This window comes from Strix aluco, chromosome 13, assembly GCF_031877795.1.
Source record: "Strix aluco isolate bStrAlu1 chromosome 13, bStrAlu1.hap1, whole genome shotgun sequence".
Taxonomy (NCBI): domain Eukaryota; kingdom Metazoa; phylum Chordata; class Aves; order Strigiformes; family Strigidae; genus Strix; species Strix aluco.
The window spans coordinates 5,093,444-5,112,122 of NC_133943.1; the positions used below are offsets into that span (position 1 = coordinate 5,093,444).

The 18,679-nt window shown below is 46.1% G+C and overlaps 1 protein-coding gene across 6 annotated transcripts in view; it reads right to left on the reverse strand.

The window, feature by feature from the left end:
* KLHL3 (kelch like family member 3) overlaps positions 1 to 18,676 on the reverse strand; it is a 55,949-nt gene extending 37,273 nt beyond the window's left edge. The window contains exons 1-4 of one of the 6 annotated variants that reach the window (XM_074838871.1): positions 18,597 to 18,674; positions 4,654 to 4,770; positions 2,524 to 2,687; positions 1,656 to 1,762 (exon numbers count right to left, since the gene is read on the reverse strand). In XM_074838871.1, coding sequence (XP_074694972.1) covers positions 1,656 to 1,716 — 61 coding nt within the window. In that variant the 5' untranslated portion in view covers positions 1,717 to 1,762; positions 2,524 to 2,687; positions 4,654 to 4,770; positions 18,597 to 18,674. Of the gene's footprint in view, positions 1 to 360; positions 479 to 1,655; positions 1,763 to 2,523; positions 2,688 to 4,653; positions 4,771 to 12,070; positions 12,192 to 12,420; positions 12,563 to 18,596 lie in introns of those variants that run through there. The other 5 variants (XM_074838869.1, XM_074838868.1, XM_074838870.1 and 2 more) reach the window with 5 other exon arrangements.
* Positions 18,677 to 18,679: the final 3 nt, after the last annotated feature.

Sequence of the window (18,679 nt, forward strand, 5' to 3'; positions counted from 1 at the left end):
CTGCCCCCAAGTCATTGGGTTGCATCGCTGATCCAGACCTTAGAAATTTGGGACTAGCTAGGCCAAAAGTGAAGGAAGAACTGGTCTTTGCCTGACCCACTGCCCACGGGGACATGTCAGGGGGAGGGGACTGGCAGCCACCAAGGCTGTCACCCAGCCCAGCCACATGACGGCGGTTAGCTGCTTACTGTTTAACTCACAGCATGAGGGATTACACGGCCCGGAGAATTCCTGCATGGAAACATGAGCAGCCCCGCACCGCCACCTTCCCGCTCAGATGACCTCTAAGGATTAGAGGGTTTTTCCAACAATTTTTCTTTTTTAAACTTCTCGTCAGAAACGAGCATCACAAGCACTCACAAGTCCTCCTCGAGGTGCCCTGTGCAAACAGTTGCCTCTAAGCAGCGTTTGCTCCTCTGCCTCGCCACCACGGCCAATACCCACTTCCACGGTGCAGCGTCAGTGCCCTAGAAAACACAAATGCTCTCCACCTTAGCTCACCACGCTGACAAAGCCACCATGGCGAAACCTCACATCTCGTCTCACATTCAGACATCTGTTTACACATGAGGTTTTTTCCCCCCCTCCATTACAGAAGGGGAAAAAACCCTCCCAAATGACAAGCTTTTTCCTCAGAAATGCTGTGTTCTGCTTCCAGTAAAGCAAATAAAACAAAGTCAAGGCTTTTAAAAGGAAGAAGCCACCTCTAGACCTCGGGCAAAGGAACACCAAACAGGGACAAAACCCCCAAACCTCATTTATGCTGAAGCTGAGGGACAGTAACAACCATTCCCTGAAGCATACAATCATCTTCTTTGTATTTAGTTAAGTCAGTTCCTATCCTGGAAAGGAGGACAAGGAAAATGAAGGAAGCTATGGAGCTCCTGACCAAACTAATTTTACTAGAATGACTTAAATAAGCTGGTCACTCCCCTGTCTTGGGATTGGCACAGCTTTTTTTGCTGCCCCACCTGGGCACAGCCTCCGAAGGGCACCTGCTATAGTGATCAGGCGATCGGAGCAAGAATTTCATCCTCTTCTTCCCTTCACGCTGATGTTGCATCTGCCATTACCAAAATATACCGACTGCAGCAACACACCCTGCAAAAAGGCAGGGCTGCTAAAGCACACTGGGATCGAGAGAACAACGGTGTTATTTTGGGCAGCAGCAAAAAGTGCCATGGGAGATTAAACATCCGTGACTGCAAATCAGCATCGGCAGGGCTGAGCCTTGAAACTACAACTCCTGTGCCAGCAACTTCTTTGATGTGCACCATGAACATTTAGGGCACGGCACACGTGCTTGATGTTAATGATGTTTTCCTGACCCAAGGTCTTGTAAAGGGAGGAAAAAAAACCAACGCAAAAAGCAGTGAGCCAAATCTCATAGTAACCTCCCTGTGACTCATACGCTACCCGCTCACCCCACACCCAAACAACCACCCCATACCCATGGAATTAGTCAAGGATGACCAGCACCATCCACCGTGTGTACCAACTGCAGACCTAACCGTACCACCTCTCGAGGAAACCCTTTCCTCGCAGGCCATGCCTACTGCCTGGGCTGCAGCTCCTGCCACGGACACAGCCAGAAGCCTCTGGGTTTGCAGTGGCCCATTCAACCCGTGTACAGTGTCTGGTGTCAAGAAGAGTACCTGTAAACATCGCACAAAAATAGGGGCTGCAGGCCGCAAGGACTACACGGTGGGCTTCCATCTCCACAGTTTCGGCCACAATCACCACATCACAGAGGAGCCGCTTGCTGGAAAAACACCAGAAAAGATAAAGATCATTTCAGAACTACTGGTCAGGTAAAAAGCTACATCAGTAGAGCCTGGAAGAGCAAGCAGAGGACAAGGCACCTGAGCTTCTGTCAAATCCCAGGGGAACGCCCTCTACTCCTTCAGCTACCAGCTCCTGCCAGTGTTTGCCTACAAAGCAAAGCCTGAGTCCTCCCGATACTGCAGCCCTGCTTGTGGTTCTGCTTTTCCCAAAAAAAAAAACCAACCCCAAACTGGAAGCCAAACTAGGCATACATGCTGCCCAAAGAACAGATGGGTAAGGGGCTCCTTCCACCTCTCTCAAATAAGTAGGGCTTGGAGAAGGCACAGGAGAGCTTAAGAGTTTGGGCACTACCTGGAGCCAAGCTGTAGTACAGCTATAAGATAAGAAATAGCTGTGCAAGGGAGCACCAGCAGCACTTTAATCTTTCCACAGGGAAAAGGTAGAGTGGAAAAAGAAAGTTATTTCTGTACTTCCTTCCATGTTTAGTCCTGAAGAACATGACCACCAAAACATCTGGCACTGACCAGCACAGAGGCTGCCTCAGCCGTCTCCCAGTGAGGAGATGTCAATCACTGGAGTTTATCCATGGGCCTGAGAACTTTTTACCACATGAATTAGTCTGGGATTAAGAGTCACTGGAATAAAGCACGGGGTTCCAAACAGAAACCAAAAAAACTTCTGAGCTCCCCCACTGACTCATTGTACAGCTTTGGAAAAGTCACTTCATTAACTACTGACCTTTTCTACTAGCCCCACGTATGTCCTTTGAGGATTCATTAGTTAATGTTTGCACAGGGCTTCTGAGATGCCGACAGCTAGAAGTGTTCAGCCTCCCAATACGTTGGTTTAAGATGTTTGAGCATACAAATGCAAAATAAGGGTGTTCTTTTCAAATGTCAAGCCTGAAAAAGGATCAGCATCTGTAAATCTAGATGTCGCCTTCTCTTCAGAAGTGCTTATTACCACGCTGCACTTTGTCTTTAGGAAACTGCATATCAAATAAACACACAGACAGCTTCTAATGGACTGGGTATGTCTCCTCTTCTCCATATATTGGAATACCTGAACAAAACATCTGTGAAATGGAGGGTTATAGTTGGAAAACAGGAAGAAAGTAGGAACTCTAGTAGTCTGTGCTCTACATTCACCCCAGTTTGGAAGGGGTGATGGCAATGAGGGGAGCTCTTTAACAGCCTCTTAATGGAGGCTTCCTCATTTCCTTCAGCTTATGTAAAAGGTGCTCTGTTCAATTCCTCTTTGGACTATAGTTATTTAGAGTACCACTCATGAAATTAATTTCATCTACATCTGAAAGCTAAAAATTTCAAGTGAGCAGCATACAACAAATAGGCTAAAGGCTTAGCAAAATTCTTCTAGACCCTCTCTATGAGATTTCTGAATGCATTTGAATGGAGGCATGATTATTCAAGGTAGCTATTTACACCGATTGTTGACAGCTTAACGGATCACAAGCTCAATGCACATACAATAGCCGTGAGAACTGTATATTCCAGAACAGCAGCAGGAGTTGACAAAAAGGAATACCCAGAAGAAGAAAACATCAAACAGATGCTTAAGGGCAGCTTTCAGTCTTCCATGTCTTATCACTTCAGTATTGCACGAGATCTAGCTAACCACAGGCACTAAGAAACATTGTCCATCTCCAACTATTCCCACTACGCTTCAATTAACAAAGGAATAATAGCAGCACAATAGATTTCTGAATATAGCTGCACAAACCACTATTTTCAGATCCTTTGCTTTTAGTACAAAGAAAGGACTAGAGGGATGCCAATTAAAAAAGAAAAAAAAAACAAAAAACACAACAACACACCAAAACATACTCTGCTTTACGTAACTGTTACAAGGGAAAGATATTTCTTCCATTTTCTGTTCCTATTCATCTGAGAATTGCTGTCAGACATCTGTGGAAGGAGACATTTCTAATTCTTCTCCACACTGGAGAACGTGTATATTGAGAAACTACTTAATCCACAGAAGAGAGGTGGCTATTACAGCATCTTCTGAGTACTTTGTGGATTGCGAGGGAGCCCATACATTCATGTGTATGGCAGGTACTTTCCATAGGAATTCTTTTTAAAAATGGGTTTCTAAGTCTCTATTTGAATGGTAAAGGACTGAAATGAACTAGTCAGGGAAATACTCGCTGAACTTCTATCTGGTTTAACCACTGCCACCACATTGCTGATGTGATCACAGCAGTTCCTGAAGACTGTTTGCTGCTATTTTTTCAGCCTCCATTCTCCCTGTACCCACACAGCTGTGTAGAGATCAAGGTGTTCTCTTTTAATCAATAACAGGATTTTTAAATTTGCAAGTAGAGAGCTGACATTCTTCCCAAGTTGTTGCTTTTTTTTCACTCCCTACTTTGGAGTGCTAAGCCCAGACTGAGTGGCACTGCTAGTTAAAGAGAGTAAGAACTGTTCATTAATAATCTTTGGTCTGTAATTATGCGTAGGTGTCTTAATGTCTGTAATGTTCTATTATTGGTTTTCAGACCATTAGCTCAGTTAAGAACATAGTTTACAGCTGAATTTGCTGTAAGTAATGAAAAAGACTAAGTGAATTATCTATAAATGAAGGCTATTGCTCAGATAATGTTTTTGAGCCGTAGCTGGCTTCCTTCTGCTGGGAAAATAGAGTGGTCTGAGATTGGGAAGAGTAACCCACCACAAAAGGGCTCTATGTTAGCTGTCTCTTCCTACTTGTTGATTAATTCTCTACATGCAATTATTAGCTGTGACAAAGATGGCACAGATTTTTTTCTAAGTCTCCCAGAAGCCTTCCTGTTCCAATCAGCGTGTTTCTACTAAACCAGAGAGGGTGCCCATTAAGTCAAAAGTGTACCTCCGTAATTCATTCATGACCTTGAATGCCTTTCTCATGTGAGAGGGGTTGACTGTCACTGTGCGCTGGTCCTTTTCATCTTCAGCTGCCTCAGAGGACCGGGAACTCTGCTTAATGCTAAAAAAAAAAAAGGGGTAGAAAGTTTGATTCAATGACACTTCAAAAAAAAAAAAAGTATCATAAAACTGCAGCACAGGGATTATGCACGGAGTTACTTGCATGTTTGTTAGTCGGCTCAGGTTCACTGTATGAAGAGCATCACAAAATGCAACTACTTCTGCACGGATGTTGAAAGCCAGCTCAACCCACATTTCAGTCAGCAGGGAAGGAGAGGAAAAAGTGCCAAACACTTGAGGACAAAGCCCAGCCTTGCAGGCTTCAGGCCAGGAAAGCAGTATAAGTTGAAATTCAAGCCAGAACATAATTGCCTCACTGAATAGAAATAGACTTCAGCACCAGGAACTACAGGAGTACCACGGATACTTTAACATCCATATAGAGAAAGAGAAGTTTAGCCTTCAATGCCCCATCTGAAAAACTCAAGCATGCAATACGTGACTTGTACCTTCTTCTATAGAGGCAAGTAGAAAAGGACTATTAAAACTCCCTGCACAGCTTCCAAAGCATTAGCTTTACAGAGGCCACATCCATTTCAGAAATAGGTCTATTTAGTGTCACTGAAACTTATAGAATGAATTATTAAAGTAGACCTTCCTACCAGAACCACCAGCTCTAGAGGTAATGTCAGACCAGATGCACCCAGTTCTGTGCTGTGTTTAACCAGGCCAACAGGTGCCTAAGGCACATACGCGTCCTCATTACTTCGTTGGGAGCACTGGCTCTTTATACAGAATTGACATCAGGTCGATATCTCTACCTCCCTGATCTGAAAGTGTGTGAAATCACTCAGAGCTAAAGGTTTCCACCTACGAAAAAAGCAGCATTTAGAGTCAGGTCCCTGTTCTGCTTCCACCCACGGCTCACCCCTCAAACCTGCCAGCAGGCAAAGGCAAACAAGACGAGTCAAGCAAGGTCATCCACATCGAAAGCCAACCCCAAGAGAATGGCAGACCTCAGACTGTAACCCCATGGCCACCATGCACCAGACTGGAGACCTTCTCAGAGTCTTCCTTCCAAAGGACAATCTCCCTCAGCTTCATGTTTGGCCCCTCCTCCCTGCCACCTTTATTATTTGGGCTTGTATCACAATCAAGAAGGCTGAATCAGGTTAAACCATATTCTGGGCAGTTCAGCATCTTGACTTTTCCAGTGACCAGAAGATGATGCCTGAAGGAGGGTACAAAGCCAGGGAAGTGTGGAGGGATCCCTTCCCAGAACAACCTGCCACCCTCCGCTAAGGTGTGCATGCATGCACATAGATATCTATATACACGTATACCCACACACAATGTGTGTTTGAAAAAACAGTTATTCACAATTTACAACCCCTTGACAGTGTGAAGCCCTTGGTGAACACTACACCCCCGCTGTTGACTGGTCCTGACTGGTGGCTGTTACCAGCACCGTGTCCCTTGAGCCCACACGAAGCTCTTTGCCCCCCCAGCTGTCCTCGGTGGGTTGCATTGTCCTTCTTCTAGAAACAAGATGCTGATTAGCAGCCAAGCTGCACACAGCTCGAATACGTGCCTGCATACCGAGCAGCCTCCAGCTTTGTGCCCGAGACAAAGGTTAATGCCAAAAACCAGCCAAGTCCAATTCTTTCACTTTGCTGAGCAAGCAAAATATTTTCAGTCATAAGTGAAGCCACAAGGCTGAGCACAACATCACTCAGCACATGTCCCAGTGAGGGAGAAGAGTTCCCAGACCATGTTACAGTCATCATCCAATTAGCTTAGTTTGACTGGGTTAAAAGAAAAAAAAATAAATCAGAAAGTAGAGTGCCTCTTGTTACATGTTCAGTATTCACGGGACTGGTACCAGGCAACAACACAACCAGCTTTTCTGTCCCCAAAGAAAGCTGGACTCATTCTGCACCGCACGTACCGCCAGCGGCATTCACAGGCACAGAGCGGCGGCAGCACTCGGCTCTTCCCCAGGTCTGCACACCCCAGCGACGGGGTCTCCTTGCTCCAGGGACACGGCCAAATTCAGCTAAGCCTCAGTGTTCTACCTACCAAAAGCCCTGGTTGAAATCTTCGGCCAAGTGAAGTTTGACCACAGCTTTAACACCCCCACGTAAACCCTTGCTTTTTAAGCAGCTAAACCTGCCCTTGCGGCACGCCGGCTCCAGGGAGTGAAAGTGCAAGGGACTTCACTGAGCTTTCAGTCTCCAAAGCTGAAACATGTACAGGAAGCAAACAAAACAAACAAAAAAGAAAGAAAAAGGAATAAAAAGAAAGTGAAACCAAAAGGCAATGTCAGGGACAGCTGTACCCATCGCTCCTGGGGCGGGACAGCTGGACCGCTGTGGGACACTGCTTCGGTCATCCTCAAAGACAGACCTTGTGGGGTACAAAAAGCAACACACACAAAAATCATGGGGCTTCTTTAATAAGAAAAAGCACACCGCTGAGATTTATTTATTAGCACTCCAGTGCCGGAGACCAAAGATTTATTATGTTCAAACTTTTCTGCTGGCAAAAGATACAGTTCAAAGGACACGGCAAGTTTCATTGAACACCAAAGTAAATGTCAGATCAACAAGCCTTCGTAAAGCCTCAACTCCACCGTTTGTGTACTTTGAAAGCAAAAACGTTGCTTCAGCATTTGTGAAAAAGATCAGTCAGTTCTTCCTAAAATGTATGAAAAGTAATCTTTTTAAAAGCATCCTAAAAGACATCCTCAGCTTTATTAGCAGGGGTGGATTTCACATTTTGCCAAAGGCTCACCATAGGAAAATACTGCAGATAGTCTGGTTAAAAACTTGTTTCAAATAATCAAGATATGCTATTTAAAGTTTTTCCAAATGACTCATAAAAAACACATTTGAAAAATTAATGGCCAAGAGCCTTTAACTCATCTTTGAGACTGACTCAGCTTCCACAGAACTCTGTTCCAGTAATGGACTGAGGATGATTTTATCTGCAAGGAAGATTTCACACCCCCATGCACGCGCTCTCAGAGATCACCAGCACATTTCCAACATACAAATGCAAGAACCTAAACGCTCCAAGCAAATGCAACCTGCCATAAAGCAAAAGCTACTCCTGACAAGACTAAAACAGTGCATTGCATAGCCCTCTTCTGAGCCTTTTTTCCCCACAACACTAAGAATTATTACACTTATTACACTGTTACTACATTAACGGAGCAATGCAAAGGAGGAACAGGGTCCTCTGATGAAAGCTCACCTGGACGTGCCCCTGCACCCCGTGACCACGGAGCCTTTCCCCCCAGCCCCTCCGCGTTTGCCTAGCTGCTGTCCCACCACACCGGCGGGACTCGCAAGCCGGCTGCCAGGAGCAATTTGTTCTATTCCTGGGCTATCTGAGGCCGTGCACCAAGTGAACGAACAAAGGGTTTCATTTCCCTGGGCCAGATGAACATCCTTGTTAGGGACACAGCAGGATTCTCTTAAAATAAGCAAAGAGGCTCTTCCTTTCAGAGAGCGCCAACCCCACCGCCACCTCCTGTGTGGCCTTTCAACGCCGTCCCCAAGTAGAACAAACGAACCCCGATTTGAAAGTCCTCAGTTAAGCCAGTGAAGCTAATCAGATCCCCGTTTACACTGTGTTCCTCCTCTCCAAGACCCACTGGCAGGGCTCGGCTCAATCTACCCTTGGGCTCAACAGCACAGCTCCTGCCTGAGCGTGGCCGTGTAACAACCAACAGAAAGGTATTTTAAAAACCCATAACCCATAGCTCTGCTGCATGCATGTATCAACTATAAAGTTGGGTTGCCTTAGTTACCAGCAGTAATTACAGATGTCTTTGTAGATTATGTGGAAGAATAAAAGCCTTCCTTAGAGCTAAACTGTCCCCTGGCAAGATTATTGCCGTGCAGAGAGCTGGTAAACCCCAGGAACAAAAATCCCAGTTTTGTCAAAACCAATTCTACCACTGGCTTTACTGGATCCAGGAGTTCACCCTAAAGGAGGGGCAGATCTCAAATGCACTCTCCTCCGAGCAGAGAAGGATGAGCTTCTGCTCATGTTTCTGGGAGAACAGTGGCTGGGCTCAGCTCCTAGCCCACACATGAGTCCCTCTCCACCAGGCTCTCACATTGGAGAGATGACGGGACTCCAGACATGTCCAGACCAGACCAGCCTCATCCTGCTGTGCAGCACTGGGTGGGGGGGTGTCTCTGGGAGCTGCTCTCATCTCCTGCCTGTGCACCACAGGCTTTGGTCTGCTCTCCTGGGTTGTCCCGTAACACCATGGAGCTTCAGCCCCCAAAGGTTGGGCAAAGATTCCACAGGGCTCAGCGACATGCTCTCCCGCAGTGCGGGCAACCCAGCGCCTCCACAGGCACTTATATTAAAAGTGACGTGCTAACCGCAAATTTTCAAAGCCTATGGAGCTTCTTTGTGGGATACGTTACACTCATCACCATAAAATATTAATCTTCACTTTCTGGTAGGTTTGATACAGCCCTGATCTAAAAATTTGACAGATGCCCAACAGCAGTTACTAGTGTTCAAAACTCAAATGCCTCTACTAAGATAAATGGAGGCCAAAATATTAATTTAGTCTTGGCAAAATGAAAAATCATTTTACCTTAACTAGTGTAATTCTCTGTTTAGAATCACTGGCCAAAATCGTGGCACAAATACATTATGCCCAATGGTTTTATTCCTCAAGTCAGGCAGACAGAGTAAGAAAAAGATGTCACTGTAATGGCATATTTATAAAAATCTCAATTTCTGAATTTGTCTTTAGGTATATACAAAGATAGCAAAAAAATGTGACTAAAGGAATACAAATACTGACATTGATTTTGAGCGGATTTCAGAGAAACATATTATCATTAAAACTTATGGAAGGTAGCATAATGGAAAGGATTATTATTTTTTTAATAGCAATATTATTTTCCCATTTTGTTGAATTTTTTCAGTGCCTGTATCAACATGGAGACATTAGCTTAGAAAAATACACAATTGGTATACAACAGATCCCCAAAAGGATATTCATAGCAAAGGAGACCTCAGGGAAAAAGCAGACTTCAGGAACTATGGAGAAGAAAAGTCTTTGCTGACAGTAATGGAAACAACACAAAATAACTCAATCATGACAATACCATTTGCTTTCAAAGGCAAATATTGTATTTCTCAAATACTATGAAGAGACTACCCCCAGTCAAAGATAAAAGTTAAAATTACAGGTGTTTTAATATTTAACCAAAAAAAAAAACCACCCCATTCCAGGGTTTTTTTTTCTATTCAAACTCAAACACATCTTGCAAATTCAGAGTACCATGCTGATGATCAGCCTTACGTAATTTCTCCATAAAATGAAAGTCCCTATCAGCACATTAAAAGAAAATCAGGATTCTGAAATAATTTATTGCCAAATGTGAATGTTTCAGCTTAAATCCCCCTTGTCCCGGCTGCTTCTGCCCATGTGCAATGACATGGGCACATGATACCACTGAACAACTCGGATGTGCAAGTTATCAGGATATTTGAGTCCGGGCAGGCTTGGGACCAGAGTCAGAGGTGATGCAAGCACCAATAACATGTTCCTCACCTACTACAAAAATGGAAAAAACAGTAACATTAAAAACTAGGGGGAATTCTGCTGTCATGAAAGTCACAGAGTGTAAAATTTGAGGCCTAATCTGCATGACACAGATCTGAGTTGAAATGCAGGGCAGAAGTACAAACCCAGGAACAGAACCAGCTACAGTGCTCACCCACCAAGGTCATTTTTTAACACCTCCTCCCAGGACTTGCTCCGAACAGGCAAAGCAGCCTCAGCACAGTCCCACACAACATGCCCTTTCGAACCCAAAAGGAGGTGAATATTTCCAGCTTTCCTTGCCAAGAGTCAAACCCCACATCGTTACTGCCTGCGACCAGTTCAGGAGCACCTTCCTCTTCCCGAAAACCAGAAATACAAGCAGCAATTTGGGTAATCATTCCTCACTTCCAGAGGAAGCGAAAATGCTGATGGGGACAGTCCTTCATGCACTGAAACAGATGGTCTGGAAAAAAAAAGGAATAGGCAAAACAGTCCAGGTACTTTTCCGGTGACTTTTTCACCGCTGTATCCCCAGCAAAAGGCCTCCAGTCAAAATGAGACCATTGCAGGTAACCATAAAAAAAGTTAATAAGTAATAGTGCCAAGGATGATCCCAGCCTGGGGTATCAAAAGAGCTCTGCTCCACTTCCTCAAACACTAGACTCATTTATACATATAAAGGAAAAAAGAAGGAAAACCCATTCCATGGGCTAGCATGTAGCAGGACAAGCTAAGATTTCAAGGCACTTGAAATTAATTAATATCTGGACTAATATTCAGAGGTGGCCATGCACACCCTTACGGGAAGCAGAAGCCCTACAATGACATTTAAAGAGAGATGTGGCAGACAAAGTTTTGTTTTGCACATTAAATAACACAAACAATTGCAACCCTTGAGTCACATAAGGGTAGAAAGCTGCCCTTCAGAGCTGGGAAAGCAACTCCCACAGGCTGCTGTGAGTGTTTTTCCTCAACAGAGGGAAAATTTCCAGAATTTGGAGGTTGACCCCAGCTTAATTTTTCAATGTATCATATTTAAACAAAACTTCTATCAAGCCCTGACGATTAGTACTACCAGCAGGTCAAGCCCTCTCTCTTTCCCCGCTCCCTGCAGGGTCACCAGCACAAAAGAAAGCACTCAGCATATCCTGTTTTTTAAAAAAAATACAAAAAAAACCCCACCCAAACCAGCTTAATGTTTAATTTGAAGCGGTACAAGTGAGCTTCTGGTGTGTGAAAGGCACCCTGAGAGAGGGGAGGAAAAACGAAGGAAGAGCAAAACCACTAAACATCTCCCCGGCATCTATGAAGTCCCTGTGCAGCAATAACCTCTTTTATGCGTTCAGTGGACATGAGGTCGACCCTGCGAGCACTTTTGTACACAGGTTTTGGAGCAAAATAGCTGCCTTGCAGGAAATACAGTATACGTGGCCCAGCTACCATGCGAGGGAGACACGGGATCCCCTCCTGCCTGCCGCGACACCCGCGCAGCGTACAGCTTCCACGTACAGGTAAATCGACCCCTGAAAGCTCCACGTTTTCATTCATAACTCAAAAAAGCAGCAAATATCACCGGGTACGTCTTCAAGTGAACGATGAAGCCGGCTGCTGGAGGTTCACGATGCAAGCAAAGGCAGCCCAGCGTTTTGCGAGGCACGTCTTGTCGATGGAGCGACCTGCAGCGCACCACCACGGGTGCCCCACACACACACACACACCCCCCCCGGTGCTCCATGAAGGATTTTAGAAAACACCCCACAGGAGCAGCCTCCCTTACCTCGTTATTCGGACCTAAAACACATCCTCCCGAAAAACCACCCTGCTCCTTCGGCTGGGCTGTACGGGGCGAAGCAGCCTGTCACCATGACATGGCACCATCCAGCGAGAACACGGCAGGCGCTTAGTGCAGAAGGTATTTCTGCAAGCGGAGAGGAACTAAGGCGGGGGGGGGGGGGGGGGGGGGGGGGGGGGGGAGCCCCACAAGCCGCGTCCCGGATGCCTGAGCGCTGCCCCCGGGGAACGGCATCTCCACCCCCGGGGAACGGCACCCCCCGGCCCCGCATCCCTGCGCGCCCCGACGAGCGGCGGCTCCGGGGCGCACACAAAGGCTCGGCGGCCGGTACCCACCTCTCCTCCTCCATTGTGCGGCGCGGCGGGGGCCGGGGCCGGGGGGGGCGGCGGGGCAGGCTCAGCGCCCCGGGCCCGGCATGGCTGCGAGCGGCCGCCCCCGCCCCGGGCCGCTTCCTGCGGGAGCGGAGCGCTGCGTCCCCGGCGCGCCCCGCCGCAGCCACCGCAGCCCGCACCGCCCCCCGCCTCCTCCTCCTCCTCCTCCTCGCAGCCTCCTCCCCCGGCGAGCTTGCGATCGTCTCCGGGCAACGGCAGCTGTGGAGGGGCGGCCCCGCCGCGCCGCCCGGCCCAGGCTCCGGTTAACGCCGCTGGCACAGCCCCCGCTCCCGGCAGCAGGGGACGAAATAGGTCGGTGCCCCCCCCTGAGCCGTCCTAACGGGGCGAGCGATGGTGGCGAGCGGGAGCCCACTGGGCAGCAGGACGGGGAAGAGCTGGAACCCCACCGTCTGCCCGTCCACCCGTCCGTCCATCCATCCGCCGGTTGTTGGTCTTAGTCCTTAGACCAGTTGCCTCCACACCTCAGGAGTTGGCCCTGGGGAGATGGCGGATGAGCCGAGCGGCCCATAACCACTTGAATCGTTGCAATTTAGAGGCTAAAGAAAAGTTTGAGGGGGGTGAAAAGCCCCAGGACTGACCACGAGGTCAAGCCCGCGCCCAGGCCAGCAGCAGGAGAGGACTATGGCTTCAATGGCATTAAACTCCAACAGGGGAGGTTTAGACTGGACATTAGAAAAAAAATTTTCCCAGAAAGAATGATCAGACAGTGGAATAGGCTGCCCAGGGAGGGGGTGGAGTCACCATCCCTGGATGTGTTTAAGGGTCCTTTGGATGAGCTGTTGGGGGATGTGGTGTAGGGGAGAACTTTGTAGAGTTGGGCTGATGGTTGGACTCGATGATCCCAAGGGTCTTTTCCAACCTGAACAATTCTGTGATTCTATGACTGGCGATGCTCAGGCCTGCTGACAAGGGAGAGGGTCCCAGCCTCTCTAGGTCTCCCCACTCCCTCGTCAAAAAGCAGGATCTAGCCTCCAGTTCCCGAATTTATAAAAATCGAGTGGTCCCTCTGTGCAATCCATCAGGCCAAATACAAGCTGCGTTAGGTAAGCTGGGTCCTTCTAAGCTGCAGGTGCTATTTAGCCTGAAGCACTGGACTAAATCACACTTGCCGTTTTTATTCCAATTGATACAAATGCAGGGAGTTTTACATAAATTTTTTTTGTCTCATTTTATTAAAAGATTTTCTCAATCTTATTCTGTAACGATGGGGCCCTAGAGGTTAATTATAATAAAGGCAAGAAACATTTGCTTTCTTCATTACTCTTCCATTCACAAAATGTTCTAGTGCCAAGGAAAGAGATAAGTCAAAGTACCAAGAGATTTCTCTTGCAAAATGACATTCCATCTCTTTGTAAATAAAATTACCTCACTCTTCTACATTTCATAGAATCATAGAATTGTTTAGATTGGAAAAGACCTTTAAGATCATCAAGTCCAACTGTTAACCTCACACTGCCAAGCCCACCACTAAACCATGTCCCTAAGCACCACATCTACACATCTTTTAAATGCCTCCAGGGATGGTGACTCAACCACTTCCCTGGGCAGCCTGTTCCAGTGCTTGACAACCCTTGCAGCAAAGAATTTTTTCCTAATATGCAACCTAAACCTCCCCTGGTACAACTTGAAGCCATTCCCTCCTGTCCTATCACTTGTTACTTGGGAGAAGAGACCAGCCCCCACCTCACTACAACCTCCTTCCAGGTAGTTGTAGAGGGCGATAAGGTCTCCCCTGAGCCTCCTTTTCTCCAGACCCACCCAGAGAACACCCCCAGTTCCCTCAGCCGCTCCTCATAAGACTTGTGCTCCAGACCCTTCACCAGTTTTGTTGCCCTTCTCTGGACACTCTCCAGCACCTCAATGTCTTTCTTGTAGTGAGGGGCCCAAAACTGAACCCAGTATTCAACGTGCAGCCTTACCAGGACCAAATACAGGGGGACAATCCCTGTCCTAGTCTTGCTGGCCACACTATGCCTGATACAAGCCATGACGCTGTTGGCCTTCTTGGCCACCTGGGCACACTGCTGGCTCATATTCAGCCAGCTGTTGACCAACACCTCCATGTCCTTTTCCACCAGGCAGCTTTCCAGCCGCTCTGCCCCAAGCCTGTAGCATTGCAGGGGGTTGTTATGACCCGAGTGCAGGACCCAGCACTCAGCCTTGTTGAACCTCATACAATTGACCTTGGCCCATCAATTCAGCCTGTCCAGACCCCTCTGTAGAGCCTTCCTATGCTCACGCAGATCAACACTCCTGCCCCACTTGGTGTCACCTGCAAACTGAATGAGGGGGCACTCAATCCCCTCATCCAAATCATCAATACAGATATTAAACAGAACTGGCCCCAGTACTGAGCCCTGGGGAACACCACTTGTGACCAGCCACCAACTGGATTTAACTCCGTTCACCACCACTCCTTCTCCTCAAACCATGTCCTCAGCCTAAGTTTCATACATCTTTCAAAATGTATCAGCAATGAGGATTGAACAGATGCTATTGCACCTTCCACATGAGGGTTACAAAAGCTTGTTGAGAATCTTCACTAGTCATCACCCCCATTCTTCAGATAAGAAAACACACCTGGAAGTTAAAGGAGTTTATCAAAGTCACATGGGGATGGAGAGCCAAGAGTCCTGCTCTTTAAACACCATTTGGCAACCTCCCCATAAACAGAAGAAATACAGATAAAGCCATAAAGTCAAACCTCACACAGGATTCAGGCCAAATTCCTGCATTTTCTCTCTGAGAATCCTGTTAAAATCCCAGTTTAACATCCAGTTCCTCAAGTACTTCCCCAGCGTCCATTCAGCCTTACACTCTTGATGCACAACTTGCAAAACTGCAAGACATGAGTTCAAACCAGAGAAAAAGTAACTATACTAAAAATTGTAGAATTTACCTAGAAAACGAGGGCTAGAGCTTGTTTCCATTGAGTAAATCCCTCAGAAACCATAAAAAGTCCAGACACAAGAGCAGGTCCTGAAATTGCTGTGAAGTACCTGTGTATTTTTATTAACACATAGCTTTTAAATAACAAAATATTAGGCTTTCACCATAAAAATCTACATCTCACTTCAGTCAACCTGGGAACTAGGCTCAACCTAGGTTGAGCCAAACCAGCAATACCTTCTTACATGCTTTGCCCCACTGGCATGTGTACTGCTGGACTCTATAAATGCCAATAGCAACCACAGAAAAGTAAATCCCAGTGACAGACAACAGCAACAACAGCAAACTGGTGAATAGTCCTTGCTGGAATGGAACAAAAGCATGTTCCAGTAGAGATTACTTTATATCAGCCTTGCAAAATAATTGTAACAACCCCAATACAAAAGTGCAAAGATTGATATCTTGAAAAAGCACCCCGATAAAAGGAATTAGTCACACCTGATAGGTGGAATTTTTCCAGCCTCTTTCAAAATTCCTAATCCCAAGTAGTCCTAAATTCCTCCCACATCTAATCTACCTGCAATCACTGACGACCATATAACCCATGCTCAGAGCAGGAAAGTCCAGAGAATGCCTGTTCCAGCCAGTACCACCATCCCTTGGCCCACCAAAACCTTTACAGATTCCTGCAACAATCTGCAGATCTACAGCGGAAGACCAAATCCCCCAACTCTAATGAGCCATAGGGAGAGGAGAGATCAAAGCATTGCCTGTGTCCCTATGAGAGCAAGGAATTTCTTCAATAAAAATGCCAGGAAGGGAGGGAATGAAAACAATCCCTGCCAATCTGATCCAAAACTCTCTCCTGGCCCAAGGTCTGGCAGCTGGTTTAAGGTTGCAAGTAAAGCATATCGAGTGCTTCTGAGAATTCAATTCTGTGAAGAGTACCAATACGCTCGGACAACACCCTGTCAATCTCCACAGCTTCAGCAGAAGACAGAAAGAGCCCTCTCCCCAAAACCCGGCAGAAAGCAAACTGCATTAAGGCAGAAAAAAAACACTTCCAGGCTCGGCAAGGCCCCAAATCACAGGATTATACAGTGCAAACAACGATTCAGGAACCCTCACTCCCCTGTAGATACCTGTTTCCAGGTATATGCCAATATACAAGTTCCAGAGATCCATGTCATAAACAATTTGCTATCTGTAGCAGCTCTCCTTTTTAGTTGCATAATCCCCTCCACCAAATTGTTAATCAAGTTTCTTAAAAAACTATGGCTTCTGCATTGAAGAGCTGGAAAAGGTATACATAAAACACTGTATTCATGGAAGCTTTCAATGCTATATCTTCTCAGCCTAAATTATTTTTCATTCTTTTTTTTTAAAAGATTTTTTTAAATAACGATATATGGTTTTACATATATATATTTATAAATGTATATACTAAGTGTATATATATTTATCTTTGAGTGGCCAACCTGATCTAACCCTGAAGCTGGTCCTGCTTTGAGGGGTGTCTGAACCATATCACCTCCAGAAATCCCTTCCAACTGAACTTACTCTGTGATTCTAATTAAGTAAATATTAGACAGATCTGTATTTAGACCACATGTTCTCTGGAATATGGTCCACTAAGGAAATTAATATAACAAAACCAGTGAAAGGTATCTACTGAAATAGATGTCTTGGTATCTCAGTGAAGTCACTTGGAGGTGGCACTCGGGTGCTGCAGTGGCTCCCAATGGACCCAGAGCACAAGGTGCCTTGGCAGAGAAGTCCTGAAGGTATCTGCTGCCTGACCACTGCTAGAATTTAGTGTGCCATAGTGCTTTCACACAACAAAACTAAAACAGCAGCTAAAGTTTAGCTACTAGAGCAACCCACAGGGATCCAAGTTACCACAAGGCTCCAAAGGAAGCTCTAGGAGACCTCCTAGGTAGGGACCTTCCCAGAGCTGGAATCAGTGATGTTTTGGCAGCTGAAGCTTACGAAGTAAGAGACTCCCACTGCAGCACTGCTTTCTGAAGCGTGTGATTTGTAGAGGAGAGCTCTGGAGCATCCACCCCAGCCCTCTGCCCCCCAGGATCCTGCTCCCCAGGCGGAGATGCTGCGGAAGCCATCAGCACCACACCCCCCCCCCCCCCGCCTCCGGGACTGTTGCCCTCTGCTGGTAGATGTCCCATTTTCACACTCCTGTCTGCTGCGGGCCAGCACAATTGGGGTTTATGAAATACGTTTTCCTTTACTCTTTAACATAAATCACCTTTCCTATTATTAAAACAGTGGGTTTACTTCAGTAGTTTCATCATAATGTTACCACCTTTAGAATAACAACGCCTGGCCACCTTCGCCCCCAGGCTGTGATTTCTGGGGTTAAGCCATTGTATTGCTCACCCTACACAGCAGTAGCAGATCAGCTGAAAACGTTCTTCCTGCTCCTCCTCTTACTCTTTCCTGTAGCATAAGCAATTGATGTCACCCGTAGTCAGCTATGGCAGAGGCACAGACTTCCTGCCCTGTACTCATATGTATTTATCAGAAACTTGCTGGAAGGTTTTCAGATAGAGCGCTCAAAAGGAAAAATTAACATTCAGGAAGAGAGCTGTAAAAACAACTGTTGTGGGCACTGGAACAAAGGCAAAGACCAGTATTCAGACGCCTAAATACTACCAAGTCCCTCTGCCTCATGACTCCATAGTTTTGACTCCCATTTCTGCACCTACTGAAGTGTACAGTTCTCGCTACAGCCTGAACACATGGACTTGAGAAAAAGTTTAGGCTATAGTCCAAAATTTTTTCCCAAAGATTTTTGCTTAAGTGTAAACAAATAATTTTAATGTGATTCTTTGTCTTTATAATATAACCCTTAATGCTTCCACTACTACCTTCTGTAATAAGGGGAAACTTCCCATATGCTTCATTAATGTGTTGTATGACTTAATTAGTATTTGTATACTGTAACTCTGAGACCAACATAAACAAACCTTATCCAGGATCTTGCCACCCCAACCCAAGTCTCTTTACTATTACTCCTTGTACACTCATTGCCTCGCTCTCTTCTTGAAATTTTTTTTAAAATTTCATTTTTGTTCTTTGCAAAAGCCAAGAAACACAGTCCACCACCCTAGTACTGTAACACATGTTGCAACATTAACACCAATGAGTAAATCACACAGCTGCCACAAGCTGCCAATTTAGGTGAGATTGTTTCTGCAGGCATATTATTTTACCTGAACAGAAAAAGCTCTCATGTAGCATGTCTTCCTCGCAGACAATGGATTGTTCTTCATTATCCTGCTTGGTATTTTCTTGG